The sequence below is a fragment of the Zophobas morio genome, unplaced genomic scaffold, assembly GCF_036711695.1.
Source record: "Zophobas morio isolate AGI-343-1 ecotype UQ-CSIRO unplaced genomic scaffold, CSIRO_AGI_Zmor_V1 ptg000011l, whole genome shotgun sequence".
Classification (NCBI taxonomy): domain Eukaryota; kingdom Metazoa; phylum Arthropoda; class Insecta; order Coleoptera; family Tenebrionidae; genus Zophobas; species Zophobas morio.
Genome location: NW_026972116.1, coordinates 10,792,236 through 10,811,449, shown reverse-complemented (window position 1 = coordinate 10,811,449; position 19,214 = coordinate 10,792,236). Strand labels below are relative to the sequence as shown.

General features: G+C 32.4%; 1 protein-coding gene across 2 annotated transcripts in view; it reads right to left on the bottom strand.

Moving 5' to 3' along the window:
* Positions 1-18,287, bottom strand: part of LOC135126909 (uncharacterized) — a 114,259-nt gene extending 95,972 nt beyond the window's left edge. The window contains exon 1 of one of the 2 annotated variants that reach the window (XM_064053127.1): positions 17,778-18,287. In XM_064053127.1, coding sequence (XP_063909197.1) covers positions 17,778-17,874 — 97 coding nt within the window. In that variant the 5' untranslated portion in view covers positions 17,875-18,287. The remainder of the gene's footprint in view (positions 1-17,777) is intronic. The other variant, XM_064053128.1, reaches the window with a different exon arrangement.
* Between the last annotated feature and the right edge of the window lie 927 nt (positions 18,288-19,214).

The following is a 19,214-nucleotide window of genomic DNA, read 5'->3' as shown; positions in this document are numbered from 1 at the left end:
GTCGAACGGAGATTCTTCTCTGATGATCCAGTTTTTTTTTTTCGAAAAAGTCATACGTTAGCACCCTTGTTATTAACTTTCTAATTACTACACATAATTAACTCCATTTTTCAAATGATACTACTATATTTTATCTATAAGTCAATATAGTAGCCTTACCATTACTTTCCGCATAAATAAATTATAGATAAGTGCTGTTAAAATGGTAGTAAACTACAATTTCAACCTCTGTAGAAGATAGTAGGAATACATAGAAAACAGAAGTGTAAAATTATGTTTGATTTCTAGCAATTTTAGTTTTTACCCAGGAGAAATATTTATCCGAGTCGGGATGTCAGAGTCAGAATTTGTTCTTCCGAGGTGCCACTATATTAAATTGCAATTTTTATGTTCATCCAGAGTAAGAACAAACAGACTATATTTTGGAAAGTACCTTAAACACTAATTTTACATTTTGCTGATCATGTTAAAAAAATGTTTTTAAGGGTTCGGCTCTGTCACACTCACCAGTGTGAAATCAATTTTTTTTAGTTTTCCCTAATGTATACTTACCTTTTGACGGCAGAATTTATTATTTAATACAGTTTCCAAAATTTTTGTAAATCGTGAAAGAAACACTTTCTTTTTGACAACTTAAGATATATGCTATACCGGGTGTCTGGAAAATGGGGGATTACTCTTCAGTACGTTATGTGTGGGGGTTTTGGGAGTCCCAAAAAAAAATATAAAAAAAATATTTATAATGTAGATTACGAAAAAACCATAATTTTATAAAAATAAATTTGGCAACACTGCACGCACCTAATGCGTAAATACCTTCGGCTTACTTTCTGATTTCTTAGGAACGATGGTGACTGAAATCCACCTTTTATTTTTTTAGGACAATAACCATAACAACCAATAGCCATTAATCATAGTGCATTATAATTAATAAAACAAACTGTTGGTCTTCATTAATAAATAATACAAGAAAAAAAACATTTAATAAGACATTTATAAATTATAAAAAAAAACAACAAAAGTAAAATCCATTAAAGAATAACCAACTAAACACTAGAGAAGATGTTCAAAATTCCTCATTCAAATTTTGATCATTTTTTGTAGAAGTTAGTCATCACATCACTACTTGCTAAGATAAAAGTGATTCTGGTAGCTGTCAAGATAAGACTCATTTTGGCAAATGAGGTACCGTCTAAGAAAAGTGAGCGTGGGTGGGCGAGGCTAGTATCTGCTAAGATAAAACTGAATTTGGTAAATGACATACCCCCTAAGAAAAGAGAGGGTGAATGGGCGGGGCTAGTACCTTATAAGATGAAACTGATTTTGGCGATGACATACCTTCTAAGAAAAGAGAGGGCTAATGGGCGGGGTAGTACCTGCTAAAATAAGACTGATTTTGGCCAATGACATACTCTCTAAGAAAAGAGGGGGTAAGTGGGCGGGGGCTAGTACCTGCTAAAATAAGGCCGATTTTAGCAAATGACATACCCTCCAAGGAAAGAGAGGGCGGGTGGATGCGGCTAGTACCTGTTAAGACTGATTTTGGCAAATCACATATTCTCTAAGAAATTTAATTAAATTATTATAAGAAAAGGCACTAGAGGCTTCAAAGCACTTTCAAATTCTTTCCAAACAGGAATACCTAGAACCTCGAGATTGTTTTAAATTAAAAAAAAAAAAACACGGGTTCCAAAAATTATCTCAAAAACAGGTCAGGAATAGAACACCAAAGTCTCCCAAAATTGTTTTAAATAATTTACAAAAAAATTTCGATGGGCTCCCAAAATAATACACCATGGGTACCTAAGAGTCTCCCAAATTAAAAAAAAAAACACTGCGGCACTCAAGACTTTTTTTAAAATTCATTAAAAATAAAACACTAAGTAAAAGCTAAATTTATCCGAAAATAAAACACCAGGGGACCTAAAATTAAGTGCGAACATATTTTAAACGTAGGGTTTTGAAAACTTTGATAATTTTTGATACGTCAAACATTTTTAACTGCTTATTCGATTTTTGTTGATTTGTACCTTCGCTTCAGGCAAACATTGTTGTCAAATGGAATTTTATCAAATTATTACAAAAACAAGACAACCATATTTTAACTACATACGAACTGAAATGGTAACTAAACATTGTCAAGGGCCAGAGAAATATTAACTAAAAGATTTATTATTAGTCAATGTGATAATGAATGTGTTGTTCAGTTGTTAAACGTAGCAAAAGAACCAATTTTAAAATCATTATAACTCCACCAAAATGTGAGAAGGAATTTTTTTAGTATTTTTCCCAGACTCATCAGTTGATTGTTAAGAGTGTAGCGAAAAATTAATCCGCCATTTTCTAGAGACACGGTATAGTACACAACTGGACAAAATTTTTTTTAATTGATTGAGTTTTTACTTCTCGAGCTAAAGAAGTATTGTAATAGGGTCCATCGGACGAATGACTTCTTTCATGTTTTCTTGATGTTTCATGATCACTAGAGTATGAAAAAATAGATCTCCCGACTGCGACTGTAGCCAAATTTTATAAGTAGATATGTTAAGAGTATCGTGTAGACTAAAGTTTGTCGAATCACCCAATCAATAATAATTTGATGACGTCGTGTAATAAAGGTCATTTAAAATTTTTACGATAATGTACGCCTGTCGTTGTGGCCCATGAATCCACCTTGATTTTGTTTAATATTATTACTATAATTTTTACTGTTGAATTCTTCTTCTTCTCTAGATACATAAATACGAACTCGGATAAGCCGATTCCGTAGAACTACTGAAAGAATGTTAGTTTCGCAAATAAAGGCAGAGGTTCGAATTCGATTCCCGAACATTCTCAATTTTTTTTTTATTAATTCAACCAAGAACGGTTCACCCTATTTTCCCAAAATTTTGAGAATACGCCATCAAAATTTTGCCAAAACGCTGGGTATGTTTTACTGTGCTTCAAGAGCGAGGAAAGTTCTGTCTAAATAAACTTGGACCAACTTTTTTAAATACTGTTTTAACTAACCACGCCATTTAGATATTACATGTCTTGAGTTTAAATATTTTAACAAAAAAAATTGTTATGGATGTAACGTCACGTTGCTCCCTGTTTAAGCGACTCTAACCTCTATATACAAATGCTACAGGGTTTCACAATTGATTTTCGATATTGTTATTTTGCTTTAGTAAATTTTGTTTACTACATATTTAATTAATATGAAACCAATTTGCAGACACAAAAAATACAGGAGATAATATTAACAATAAGAAAATAACAAAGCTTTTTAAAACTAATCGTTAATCACTTGATAAAAACAAAGTAAAATTTAAAGTAATATGAGAGTAAATCTAAACCAATGGTTTTATATTTATTATCTACGTGTTCGCTGAAATTTATCCCGTTCTATAATTTTCATTTTGAGCAGTGTGATTTTGTTAAGGAACTTTACATTTTAATGTGGACTTTTGCAATTTTTATACAAACCAGTGAGAATTTAACTTTCATATTTCAGTGTTAGTTACATGAGATAACTTAAAACCAGCCGACATTAATAGCACGTCTTCTTTAATCCTAGGAATATTTATTTGTTATTCAAAAAATATCTCAACTGTAAATAAAATATTTTCGTCCGAAATTGTTGTCGCAAATGTGAACAAAAAAGGATCACACATTTCAAAACAAAATAACAGACGTTTTTTATCTAAGTAAAAATTAGCATATGAATAATGTCAATAAAACTGAAGAAAAAAAAGTTACTACAAGATAAAGAAAAACAAAGCTTCTTCTTCAAGAAAAGAGAGCAAAAGAACAGCTATTGGAACCAGGATGAAAAACACTGGAAAACAATAGCAAGTGCTTACAGATTTCATAAACAGAGCAAGTCGAAAAATAGTGGAAGCTAATGAATAGAAAAGGGGCAAAGAAGAAAAGAACACCAAGAAGATAAAATTGGAAAAGCGAATAGAATTAAAACCAAATGAAGGAGTTAAGCAAGTGAATAAGCTGTTAGAGACTTGACAAGTGCCATGGGGGTGAGTTTAAGGGGGGATCGTTGTTTTTGATTTAAAACAGGAAGGAAACAAAGTATGATGAAAAAGAGAAAAAAGTGTAAGTAAAGAAAGTAAACAATTATTAACAAGTAAAAAATACATCAACAATAAAGCAAGCATACAATATGAATGTCTATGGCTAATAACAATAGAAATATCTTATGTGGAAACAAAGAGAGAATAAAGTAAAGTTTCGTAATCAAACTAAAGAATTTATATATACGTATTAAATATTTTACGCAGAATTAAGGCAGAAACCCGTTTCCCTTTAACTTCTATCCTACAGATGAGAGCATACAATTTTAGTTCAGACAATGTAAAGAATATTTTATTTTAATCGGCATGTGAACGCTTTCTACCTTGGATGGTAAATGTAAGTAAATATACTAAATGTTGAAATGATCAAGATAAGATTTCAATTTCCTGTACAAATTCCTGAACTAATTTCTCAAACGCTTGCTTAATTTTAAGGATTACTAAAATTCAGGTGAGTAGCTATTGTCTATAGCACTATTGTCTATCTGTATTTACACTGTGATGAAAAGTTTGATGATAACCCAGTGACTCTTAAATTGGCAAGAGCGGTTGATAAAACTGGCAACTATAAGCATTGAAGCAGTTATTCTTAGAGCAACTTCAATCCAAAAGTGAAGGACACACGTTTCAAATATGATTCTCACTTTATGTTGTAATAAGCACTTACAATAAAAATATTCCGTTGCAATAAATTGTATCGTCTTCTATTCTGTAAAAACATTTCCTTCTATTCGATCAAACATCGATCTTAACTCTTTTTTTTTATTAAAACCCCCGTTGTTAATTTCTTCCAGTGTTGTTCTTTAATTTGAATACAATGTAAGTGTTGCAGTATACATGTGTTTCACAAACTTTTTAAACCGTATATAAATATCACAAATCGAGCAAAAATGTAAGTTCGTAGTTCGAGACTTAAAATTTTTTGAAAAAAAGATAAACGCTGATAAAATACCTGGTTCTACAACAACAAGATGTTAATCAATAAGTCTATATGTACTTGATATTGTCTCGTATGTGATAAAATACTCAGATTTAATAAACAGTACACAACTTAGGATCTAAGCATGCCACTTATTATTTATTATAAAAATTATACTGTTTTTTAATAATAAACAGTTAAAACGTCATCATCTGTGTAAAAAAAGTAATGTCGTAAGTGGTAACACAATTTTATTAAAGCGTGCAAGCTGTAGGAATAATTATCGTCCTAGGAGTGCTAATTTTGACGTAGAGTCTGTATCATTATTATAACTACGGTTAATTACATGAAAAATAGAAGCGCAAAAAATGACATACTACCACGTCTATAAGAAACTTACTGGACATTTTGGACGAAGTGCACAATTTTCTCATATTTACCACATCTACAAACCACTTGCCACAAGTGTCAAAAACATTGTAAAGCTCACTTTTATCAGACACACGTCCCTTTTGGAAAGTCACATTGTTTGCCTATTATTATTTGTAAATTTGGAGAATGGGACTTTCGTTATTTTCCTGTTTGCGACATGGAAGGTAATAGTGTCTCCAACAGCAACAACGGAATTAACATTTGACATCTAATTATCCGGAATGACCAGAGGGTCTTATTATGAAATCAGCGGAAGTTTCGAAAATCAATCAACAATGACTTACAGATTTACACACTATTGCATATATGCTACCACATTCTTAAGTTTCTTGTAAATGCCATTCTCTGTTAAATAGAAATACATATATTTAAATAATTTACAAAATCATTTTGCAATTAATAGTATGGTCGGCGGTTAAGCGTGACACATCTTTCAAAAAAACCATTATTATTGTTAACAGGTAGCACCATATTAAACCCTTTCGAAATCCAACGCTGTGGTCAGCAAACAATACAGTACCAACACCTAATTAATATTAAAAGATGGAACAAACGTGACTGCATATAGTAAAATGCAATTTAAAAGTACGTTCCTTAACAAACGTAACATTATTACAGGAAACATTCTCTCAGGTTCATGTTTATGTCACTCAATTAGCACATCCGGAAAAAGGCTGAACAATGGAACGGTTTCAGTGAAAACGGTCGTCCTTCTGATAAACATGAACTGTATGCTTCTGATTAAAACTGAAATTGATGGACTTTCTCTGTTCATCTGATTCTTCCTAGCAGAGATCGAATTTCAGCCGTGTGAAATCTAACGCACTTTTAAGTATCTTTGTGACGTTTCAAAATTCTGAAAATAATCGAGAATCACTGATGTGTAGACAGCGGATTGCATCACTATGTAAATTATGGTACTTCTTGGAAATGTAAGCGTTAATGTGTCATTTAAATATGTAAAGTATTAATTAACGATGCAGCTATTTTGACATGATGTGAATTTATGGCAGGAACCATCAAATGGTGACAAGAATTTTGATTAAAAAAGTTGAAATAAGTGGATCAAATCAGGTCAGAATTGTATACATCAGTTTGAACAAATAATGACTGCTGATAAAGACTCCAGTTTAAGACTAGAAGAGCAACTTTCAAATATCTAAGCAACGCAGTTTTACATAATGTGCCAAATTTTCAGACCCCCACAAGAGTGACATAACGATTTTCTTTTTTGTCTTAAGTAGTTAGTTATACAGTCGGTAGGAACAATGGTGACATTTTGTAAAAGCAACTTTTGTTTCGAAATAGGAAAGTGTTTTATTTGGGAGTAAAAATGCCTCACATTTGAGGAAGAAATTTAAATATTTAGACGTTTCTGCGTGAAAACGGGGCAGATTACCCCAGTTTTCTTACTATAGATATACGTTATTGGTGTATTTATGCAAATAGACAGATATTGAACCTATTTAAAACAACAGTAAGGCAGTAACTGTTCTACGTGTTCCACTTACAACGTGTAAATTGAACTTCAAATAATCTAAAGCATGACGAGATGCAACTGTGTTAAAGAGCCTTGAAGTTCATATTTCATGGCTTATTTGCCGAAAGGTAATCGGTGTAATCCTGTATTATGTATTTTTGCAATTATTGATCTCGATCACATGAATCTGATCTTCAAACAATCTGCTTAAAACTGGAAGAAAGATCATTTAGGTCAGGGCGATTTTTTTTTACTAAATTAACATGTAGCACTAAGGTGATTCTTGTATACGTAATTATAAAAATAATTATTATGCCTTCAAGCACGTAATCAACAAATATTTACAAAAATAATAAAAAGTTCAATTTTATACCGTTAACCTCCCCAATGTGTTTGTTTTACTAAAAGCTCAACAGACCGGGTGTTGATCGCAACTTAAATAGTGCTAATTTAGAAGCTATTTTAACCGTTTGTAATTTTATAAGCATTATGTTACACTTGTTTTTAACAGAATGCACAGTTCCTATTTTATCTAAAATTACTTTCCTTTTTCTCAGCGTTTGCAAACCAGGAATAGGTTTTTCTTTCTACAAGCTTAGAAAATAATCGGGAAGGTTGACATCATGTGAACACTATATTAAAACAATCAACGAGAGTGAAAAACATGCACGACATCCACTTCCGTTGAGACAATTAACTTCCGTCTACGCAGGAAACAGAAATTTGCAAGGAATTAAACCTAATGGGGGTTTAAACTAAGTGATTACAGCTTTTGCCGCAGAAGAGATGTTTGAGTCTTACAGTGCGCGTCTAACATTAATAACATCATAATTAACAGTGAATAATAGATTTTGATTGTGCCAACTTTCCCTGCTTCGTAATCTTGACGAGGATCCTTGTACCCTCTGACATTTATAGGGACAGTGGTTCACAGTTGAAGATCGCCACTTTAGGAAGTAGATATCACGTCAATCAGCTGTTGCAGATTTCTTTTTCTTTGTATTGTGTTAATTCGGAGGCATGAAAACTTATTATCGATTCGATTTTATTTCACTTTTATAAAATGTCATGGCTTTTATGTATTGTGATGTATGCATTGTGTTTGGGGTCACTTATCGCTCGGATTTTAAATGTCAATGTTTTATAATCGTGTGTCGCACAACAAAAACTATTTCCTAAATTTTACAATTTAACGACAACCGAATAAAGTTAATAATATTCGCAATTATGTCTCACCTTGAACTTAAAATAAAAATTTATGAAGTCGTGAGGTGTAATCTATATGATAGGACTTATCTTTTAAATTTTTCACTTTATGTTTTTTTTTCAAGGTTGATAGTAAAAAGACTAGTAAATGTTAAAGTTTTTATTATTAAGGAACTGGTTTTTTTTTCACATAACTTACATCTCTGAATGGAAAACAATTTTCCATATACTGTTAATTAATCAAATCATTCACTTAAAATTCATAGCTTTGTCCTTTACTGACGGAAGAACGTTCTCTACACTTCTATCGTCTAAAGGATTGCTAGTGTTCTTTATTTTCAGGTTAAGTACTCGTTTTTTTCAAACTTTTTATTATTTGTATTTTCAAAAGTTTTTGCTCATCATATTAATAGTCGTTTTTTATAGTCTCTATAATAAAATTATAATTTCGTTTCTCTTTTAACAGACCAGGCGCCCCGATGCAACGTATTGCTCAACGCCCTTTTATTATAGTAAAAAAAAATGCTCGAAGGTTATTTCGCCTGAAACACAATAAAACAAATCCAGCTTTTTCGAAAAATTATAAAATCTGACAATGCGAATTTTATTTTTTTATGAGAATTTAAAATAAAGATATGTATGTAACGTTAAAGTAAATGTAAAGAAACATGCTGAATAACCCTGTATAAGAAATTTAAAAACTTGATTATATTATGATAAATCATAAGAATAGACTCATTATATTTTGCACATTTTGGATAGCATTTATTCGAAAAAATTTTGAGATGACGTCATCAATTTTTTGAGGGGGATAAACAGATATTCTGATTAAAAATTTACCATGCTTACGATAACTTAAAATATTTACAAGATTTCAGAGCAATCGGTTTTGCAGTCTCAAAGTTATATTTCAAAATATTGTTCTTCAGTTTTGAATTTTTTTCAAAAATTCTGGATGTCTAGGGGGAAAATTCGACACAGATCCACACATCGCAAGTGCGAGAATATCTGATTTTATCAAATTTAGAAAAGCTTTTTATTATAAATTTTGGAGATGACGTCATGGGGATGAATAGCCAAATTTTAATTACCGTGTAACCATCTACATGATATCCTTCCTAATATACATACAAAATGGGACAACAATCGGTCCAGTAGTTTCGGAGATTACTTGTCTACAGACAGACAGACAGGCAGGCAGCCAGACAGACGGAAATGGGAGACCACTTTTTTTGTTACTCTAGAGGTCATAACATGTCGAGAAAATATGAAACTGACAATTCGGCCGATAGACTCGATTGCTATACTTCCTTGCCTTACGGTCGGAAAGTGAGAAATAAAATTCTGTAATCACATGTTTTTATAAACATATTTTTTATTAACAAACATACATTAAATTATGATTAATCAATATTTAAATATAAAAATAAATATAGTACAAAAATGTTTCAATTTTTAATATTTTTGAAATAGATATGATTTCAAAATTATGTTTGATTTAGACTTATCTCAATGTTAATCGAAATTTAAATTTAAAATTAAGGATGACAAAGCACCAGGGAATGATGCGGTGCATCTTTCGCTTACCGTGTTGAGCCGGCCCTGTCTAACACTATCAATTTACAGTAGCTTTGTAATTTTCGTGTATGAAGTGTTGTCTCCATTTCTCTTATAAGACACATGATCAAGTGTTTACATCCTATTTTTGTTTTTACCTATCACTGAACCTCTTCTAATCTACAATCTTTCAAGTAGCTTAAGTCAAATTTTGTCTGTTTAACAAGTTCAGTGGGACAAAATTTACTAAATATTTAGACAGTACAAATTTTCCATTGAAGTATACATGTTTACGCTACTTCGTTCTCGAAATTTGACTATAAAATTTTTGGCGCTACAGAAAGATTGGTGTCTAAAGTAGCTTTATATGAATTTACAGCAGGACTGTGATACACCACCATAAATAAGTTAGAAACATCTGTTAGAGTGGATCCTAATGCTCTTCTTCGAACTGAACTATCCCTTTCGATAATGGTGGACAAGATGCAATAATTAGATGAAATTATCTACTTAAGTTTTAGCTTCAGATGGTACCTTCTCCATTATTATAAAAATTATGGTTGCTACACCTTGCAATCGCTTAATGATAAAGTAACTTTCATTTCAAAAGGGTTGTTTTTAATTATAAATTTTGTGTAATTAAATTATCTACTTAAAAAATAAAATATATGGGATTTTCAACTGTTCTGGCTAATTTACTTGAATTGATTTGTCGAGGGGTATTCCGAAATAACTTGAAAAATAATATTAAAGTACTGACCGGAATAGAAACAACCAGAAGATAGCCATCGAAAATGTTTGTTAACGGGAATGAAGTTCATATGATGAGACGCCTCTTAAAAATTTTTGGGAGAGTTTGAGGTATTTCGGGGATTAATTACACAAAAAAATTATTCATTGGACTGCACTTTAATAATACAATAAAACGATAGAACTAATTTACATTGCTTTATTTGAACCTTGTGCGAAAATACAGTCACGGTTACTAAAGGTAGAATAATAAAAAAGGAAAACAAAGACCATGAAAAATTACTTAAAAAAAGCATTACCTCCAATTTGAGTTTCATCTAAACATTTTTGCACTAGAACAAATTGCTTATCGTAAAAAAAAAATGTTGAAGTATCATAAACACTTTGGTAAGCACGCATCTGGCCACATTTTTTCAATTTTGAAACATCATGTGGTGATTGCAGAACACACAGCCACAGGAAGAACCGCTCATCACCATAATTTTGCGCGTTGCTAAACCATGAACTAAATATGTCATAAGCAATCACGGTCTCGTAATTCACCCTCTTGAACTGTTAGCAAATTGAGGGTACTTACAAGAATACTAAAATAAATAATAATAAACGAATTGCACGAATGAGATATATGGCAATTGTGGCAATAGAAAACAAGTGAATTATATGTTGAAGGTTAATGATTTCGACAATTTGAGTGGCAATGAGGATACGTTGAATTACCGCCAATTGCGGGTACAATCATCCAATGATAACTCGCAACTCGTCAAGTCTCAAGAGACGTCTTGTAGCGAAATGGTCTCTTGCTGTGCTTTGCCGCTCCGCCGTCGACTTTGGGCAACGATTTTCGCAAATCAGGCGGCAATCACTGTATATGATCAGGTGAAACGTTCTACATTCCCTCATATGACATCATAAATCAACATACCGTTACCAGAATGCCGCTTCACTATTCTCTTTGTGCCGCATGCGAATTATTTATGGTACTCGCGGTACTCACCTGTTACAGTATCAGGTTGCAAGTGTGCGAAGGTTAGCGAAATGGTTGCAAATTCACGAAAAATAAAACACTGATGAGTAGTGAACGAGTTTTGGCTATAAACGGACCTTGATTAGGTACCGATTTCGTCTGGTTCTGATCGTTTTATGGCCGTGTTTTATCAGACTTTAGAGATGAAAAGATGTAAAAGTACCTGTAATAATGTATGTTTAATGACGGGAATTATCTGCGTGATAGTCGTAATTATAACATCCATAATTCATTACGATGGGCTCACGAAAAAGGTTTACTGCAGTTGAAAAATATTATGATTGTAAATAATAATAATAGAATTTGTCGTTACAATAAATTTCAAGTGTACATATTTAAAGTATGTACTTGTGACAAAAACTCGTGCCTTACGGCTCAAACTGGTATTATCCAGATAAAGGAGAAAATAACTCGAAATTATTCCACCGACAAATTACGACCCGAGGCAATAAAAATAACTTAATTAGTATTCATATTTGCTTAATTTGGTTTAAAATATATCGTCTGGTATTTTTCAGGACTACTCTAAAAATAGCTTTTGCGATAACGGTGTGGATACTTCCCCTCGTCCAGGTACAAAAACCTAAAAGACTATAATAATCAAAAAGTAGATTGATCACTTTCTAAAAAATTTTTACCATTTTCATAACGATGGGTTGAAACGTTCAAGAGTATCCATTACGGTAAGGAGAAATTAGCGTAACTGGTGGTGCTCAAAAGTACTTATGAAAATGTATATTGAACTCGTAGTTTCTTTTACAAAAATTATTATGTAAATGTTAAAATGAGAAAGTAATTATTTTTGAGTTTTTGTTTGATTAGAAGCAATAGTACCTTTGCTTGGTCATTGTATACAGCTATTTGTTTCAGCTGTAACTAACAACGTATTTTACATTGACAATTCGAAGAAAAATCTTCAACGTTAATCCCAGTGATTGATTAGTGATTTCGAAACAGAAATAAAAACACTTGTGAGTTTTTAAATTGATAATCTCCAAAATATTAAGATAACAACAAAAATAACAAACCAGTGCGACTGGTACATAATATAAATGTTAATTAACAACAAACCAATTGCATAATGTGGGTTTTGAGTAAACAGGGGCAATGTAATAATAACTTGTAGAACTGATTATTACGTCATCCGTCTTCAACAGAAGTTGAAAGGTAAATCCCCAATGCATGTATAGTTCCACGAAACACTTCACATGATCTGATACAAATTGTTATCGGTCAGTTATGCCACAGGCGAAAATCATACAACCATATGTTACTCAATGCTTTCACCACAATACAGAAGCCTGCACCATACTCTACATGGCAATTACCGTATTGTGTGGTGTCATTAAATTTATTTTCATATCACCTAGAAGGCCACTGAAGAACATGTCGTGGTTAATTGACCTTGACTTCTCAAAAACAATTAACAGGCATATGATATAACGCAAAGGTTAACTTTTCGACATTTCTGTATATTTTTTAGTTAGTTAAAGACCCATTAATAAACGCTCATTCAAGAGTTATATGATTTTAATTAAACTAGATCACTACTATTCATAAACACGACGAAAATAAGCCTGAGAGAGGAGTATTCACTCTTCCAGTTCTAGCAGAAATAATTGGTTACCTTACGTTCAATTAATTTGTCCAGATTTTAATATAAAGTGCTCGTTTATGTGCGAACGTTTAATTTTGTTCCACACATCAAACATCGATATACAAAGATTGACACTTTCTCTAGAGGAACAACACACTTAATTGTGATAATCATTAATATAATTTGTTTATTGTGTATTCTAATTTGTGGGATGTTCAAGACACCGAAATGGCGAAACGGTAACTTTCTTCGCATTCACTCGGAAATAAACTTAAATAATTAATGAGTCACTTGTATATACTTGTATACCGGGCGTCCCTCTACAGTTCTCGAAGGAAAGGTAGTGATTATGGTCAAGGTACGGTTTAATTTGTATCACTTATTACAGTGTTAAATATAAATAATATCTCTACTTCGCCAAAAATTCTTTACAAAAAAAAAACTTTTTGTATACTCAGTGTGTATTTAATATCATATCTTTAAAGAGGTGTTTGAAGTCTGATAGTTCATACTCATAAGGAATAAAAATACACGCACTCATCATTTTTACGGCAAGTTGTTTTAAACTTCAGCACAGATATTGACACCCACTCTGGGACACCCAGTATCTCTTATTTCCTTGCGTCCATCAGCCTGGTGGTTTTATTGTCGTTTAATTATCATCGCTACCAAGGAGTTTCCAGTAATATTAAGTCATAAAATGCATGTGATCGAAATTTTAATGCAGGTAGTGATATTTATTTGTCGTCAAGTGGACGTCCTTCTTTGACAGAATTTTATTCCGGTCAGAATCAGACGGTCATCAATAACATAAAAAACAATGTTAAGTCAAGGTGTGCCTAATCAGTGGGTAATTTAGATTTCTGCGAATAACCGCGGATGTATTATTAACACAACTAAGATGCAGTTGCATCATTTTCCTTACATAAACCAAACATAAGCAATGAAAATCAGGTTAACAAATAATAGGCATCTCTTCATGGGTTTTTAAATGTACAGGCATCTTATTAAATTAACTGAGGAATTAATTAGTTTTGCATGCAGAACTTTTGAAAGCTCCCATGATGTAATGCGCCGTAACTGGAACAGATTACAGGGAGGCAAATAAAATCGAAGAGACGAAATAATTTTGATCACATATTGATTTATTGGAATAATTTTGAAATCGTTCAAGTTGAAACAAAAGACTTGATGTCAATAGTGAACTCTTGGGAGGGAATCTTTTTTATAGATGCTGAATTTTTGTGAAAGAAGATGGTGACCTCTAGGGAACCTGTGTTAAAAACTGTTTTATTTGTCCATAAAAAATTCTTACATTTTGAACATCGAAAAAATGTATGCACAACTAGTTAACTAAAAATATCAAAGTTCGTAATTTAATTTCATGCATTGGTACCATTTTGATACTTATTACAGTACAATCTATGATATGTCTGTACTACAGAAGAATGAAAAAATAGACGGATTCTTGTTCTCAAATACCTAACCACGAATTAAAATACTAATAGCACTATTTTTGTCCAGTGGCGTGTGTAATAAACAAAGATGCCTTTTTTTTCATCTAACAATAATTAAGAAATTATACATAGAAATAATTATATGTAAATCGAATATACTAAACGTTTTAATTAATAATAATAAGAACATTAATAACAATAATAGTAATAAAAATAAAAATCAACGACAACTACATACGTTTAGCCGAACAATCACATTTCTGACTCATTATACCAATAATATCGTAAAAACAATTTTATCGACACGGAAATAGGGAAACAATTAGCTTTGTTAATCAATTCAAGTTTTGCTGAGGCTATTCGCAATTTTTTTACTTTTATGCAAATAGCATCGTCCTTAAACTCTAAACACGATTATTAATTATGTTCGAATTTAGAAAGAATCCCGGAACGCTAACCATAAACAACGTAACAAAAAATTGATATAGAAATTAAATTATTAATTTTATTTCCTCTTGTATCAGATAATTTTTATTACATATGTATTTGCTGATTACATAGACGTGCCCGGAGGTATATCGACGAGTTGTAAAATTTTCTGGTCTTATCCTGCACCTACTAGTACCTATTATCTAATTATTTGGCAAGTCATGTTATGTATGCGGCGTATCGCGAAGAAATGTTGCTATTCGTTTTTGCAAGACCTTGTTGTACTCAAGGTTGACGTCATATAATTTTTGTATTCTGCATAATTAATGTAAGTACTTATACGCTGCTTACTGACAATGTTCTTTATGAGCTTTAATGTTAGTTTTGGAGTACTGTTCTCATAATTTAAAGCTTGTTTACAGAACTCGCGATTAAGTGTTATCGAAGGACATTCCACTTCTTAGAACTGAACACCACGTAAAGGAAAAAAAAGTAGTTTCTACTACAAAAACTCATTACTGCTAAATGCATTTCCAAGAAACTGTCAAATAAAAATTAAGAATTTACCGCTTAATATACACAGGAAATAGAGGTGTTATTCGACTTTCTATTTTAAATAACGGCTCAGTTAAAAATTTTTGGGAACATTTATGTATTATTACAGTCATGGCACGACAGCAACACTACAGTACCATCACACATGTTAAAGATGCACTAACACAGCTATTTCGAACAAAAATGCTTTGAAGAATTTTAATTAAGGAAAAGTGAATGTCAATATTGTCCAAATTTTCGTCATTAGTATTATGCCAGATTTAATTTTCATTCTTCACAATCTCCATTGTTTGTGCTATTTTAGAAATATTTATTCCTTTAATCATAAATTTCAAATGTGTAAACTTTGTTTTTACAATTTTATCCTGATAGTGTCAGACTTATCATGCCATTTTAAAATAATTGTACTCGGTGAACATATTTTATCGGAGTACTTTCAAATGGTGCCAACATTCCACATGGAGTTCCGCAAGGTTCAGTTCTTGGATCCATTTTGTTTCTTTGTTCACGAATGATCTACCTTCTTATTTAAAGGATGCAGAAATCACACTTTATAGTTGACACCTCTATAGGCAATGTAGGAATAACAACCGAACAGGCCAAACAAAAAGACGAATTTCTCTTAACCCAAAAAAAAGCGTGATTTTTTCAGAACCGACTATCTTTGAGTAAAAATAATATTATTACTGGTTTGATTGATTCGGAACGAAACAGATAAGGATCCTATAGCGAATAAAATCTACAATTATAAAAATAACAGTGATGACTTAAGTTATGACTTCTTGAAGCTGACAAAATGTAAGTCATAGTTTTGTATTAAATTTTACAATATATTGCCAAAGACATTTGAGTGTCTTGATATTAAAAAGATTTAGTCCACAAGGCCTTTTACTCTGTTGATGTTTACTCTACAAATTAGAACTCATTTTGATTTGCTCTATCTCATTATAGTGTAATTGCTGTGGATTCCCAAATAACACAATAATACATTAGATATATGTACACATAAGTTGACTTTATATTAATTGCTCCTATTATTCTTACGTATCCCTGGAATTATCTTTGTTTTGAATTCATGTAAATACTTTTGTAGAATAAAACAATATATGGTAGACACAACAAGTAGGTATACTCAGAACATTATTTTTGTATTAACTGAAATTTTATCTAGTAGGTATGTTTGTTTTTTCAAACATTGTATGCACAAAAAAGAAACCGCTTTTGTTTATTACACTTTGTTCGCTTTTTCATAAAAGAAACGAACAAAGTGTGATAAACAAAAGCCGTTTCTTTCTTGACGTCACAGTGAAATTTTAAAAGTACAATTCTGGCGCGAGATTATCTCGTCATTTAGGGTTTTACAAACAGTAAAATAACGTCCTGCGTATACACAGTTTTAATGAGATCTAACTTTTTGGAGATCAGTGTTATAACTGTGGAAAAAATGTTAGTGAATCATTACTTTTATTTAAAACAAAGCATGTTCTGTTGCTATGAATGTTACTACATCAGTACAAGAGTCATCGTTTAATTGTTCAAACAATTATGTCGATAAGCTGCCAAAATATCTCTGTTAATTCAATATTTACAGAGCTATCGAATCCATTATACTCGATGTGATGCTGGTGGAAGCAACTAGAAATTACCGATTCGAAAATATTCTGGGTAATGAAAAAAACCGTTTTGTGTCATTCATTAAGAAGATGAATAATAAAACAATTTTTAAAAGTTAGGTGTTCTTAATAGAGCGTTAATAATAACAGCACGTGATTTACTAATTAGTATGAAATGCGAATAATTTTTGAAAGTGTACAAATAAAACATAAGGTTTCACTTATTTGTAGGTGTTTTGTAAATATTAAGATAAAACAGCTCAGACCCACTGACATTATTAAACCAAATATGAATATGCAAAGTAATTTTTTCGCATTTCAAGGAAAACAGAAACGGGATTTTTAGTATTTTATCATTACGGGTTAATAACATGATATTTATGGTTTTCACGAATCTGTTCATCACTATTGCCAAACTTGGCCTGATGCAAGCAAATCGTGAGGAAATCAAACATTTTTGAAGCAATAATTGTCGTGACAAAATTGCTTACGACAACATAAAAAATTATTAGCGAGTTTCATAGGTGTTGTGATTTGTTTCTGGGGGATTTTGTTGCAGCGGTGCACCGCCTGATGCAAAAGTAAAAAGTATCGATCGAACAGGGAAATCTTAACCGATTTACCTTCGGTTCAAGGCAAAGTACTCTTACTATCAAGGATTTAATTTGGTCTATTTGGTACTAACCTCCTTCTTCCACATGCGTTCCATGTTTGAGATGGTGCAGGTGGGCGTAATAATGATGATGATGAAGAATACACTCGAGATCCGTGCAATTTAACATTTTCACTCGTGTCCTTAGAAACGGAGGTACCAGTTACAGTACTGTCGAAATTCTCGATTTTATCCCATTATTGACTTTGAATGTTTTTAATTCTTATTGCCACACACTCGTGTTTATGTCACCACACCGCAACGAGGTCTTACATACAAGGATTATTAATAAACATTAACTCTATTTACATTAAACTGTTCCAAAGCGAAAGCAACAGCACATATCACCTGAATGGCTTATCGGTTACCATGGCGGCCGGGAATTTCGAAAAGCTTGTCTGGGAAATATTCAGTCACTCGTATTTTTCCGATCTTCCTCGCGGCCGCTGTTTTGGGGAAGGTCAAGGTTCACAAAAGACACTATTTATCACCGCAACCTCAACTCGTGTTCACTTGCCCAGTCTTCCGCAAGACACCAGACACTGCCTTCGAGAGTGCTACAAGTCAAATGCCTTCATGTTCGTAGTGGTTGTGATTGTCGATAGCTAGTAGTGGGTCACAGGCTAGGTTAAACTGGCACAGAGAAGAAGTCGTCGCTCACATGCGATGGGATTCACACATTACACGCTTGGTCGACTGTATTACAGCTCGATTCATACGAGATAGAAGGTTAACACAAACAAGACATCGGCGGTGCAAGGAATGGAATGGATAGCTGCAAGCCTGCAGGAGAGGGGCCACTTTCTAGGTATGTGCAGCCCCTCTACTGTCACAATACAATTAAAACGCAAGTTGCACTTGATGAGAGGAACAACCTTCCACCGGCGTTTTTAACGGCACTGCATTTTCACAATTTTGACTTTTCCGCTTTTGATTCGATGATCTTGATCCCCAAGGATTCTGCGAAATCGAAATCTGTTATTCAGGTCAATACGATTACATTTTATTATACTTGCCTCTCCTAAACAGGTGCATGGAATACTTTTTACACCTACTATGAGGTGACGGTCGTACCGACGGCGGTTTTAATTCATCGATTGAAATTAATCGTACTTCATCTAAATACTGTAATCAGGTAATTACTAATAATTAAAAAAAAAAAAATAATAACAAGCGAAGATTAGGAGCGTTTTAAAAGATTAATAGCAATCAATTTATTACAATTACACGAGGAAGTAAGTTGGGTATCATTTCTCGTTCCATCTTTTACTTATCAGACACTTTTTACTTTGACAAAAAAGCATCTGCATCATTTTACAGCACGGATAAAAAGTTTAATGATTTTATAATAACCGTATCACTTTATTAGATGGTATTATTAATTTGATAAAACCGTTCCCTTGTAATTTTTTCGGGTACTAACCTCGGGCAGTATACTTACGGATCAGAGCTAACTGCCAAGAGAAACAC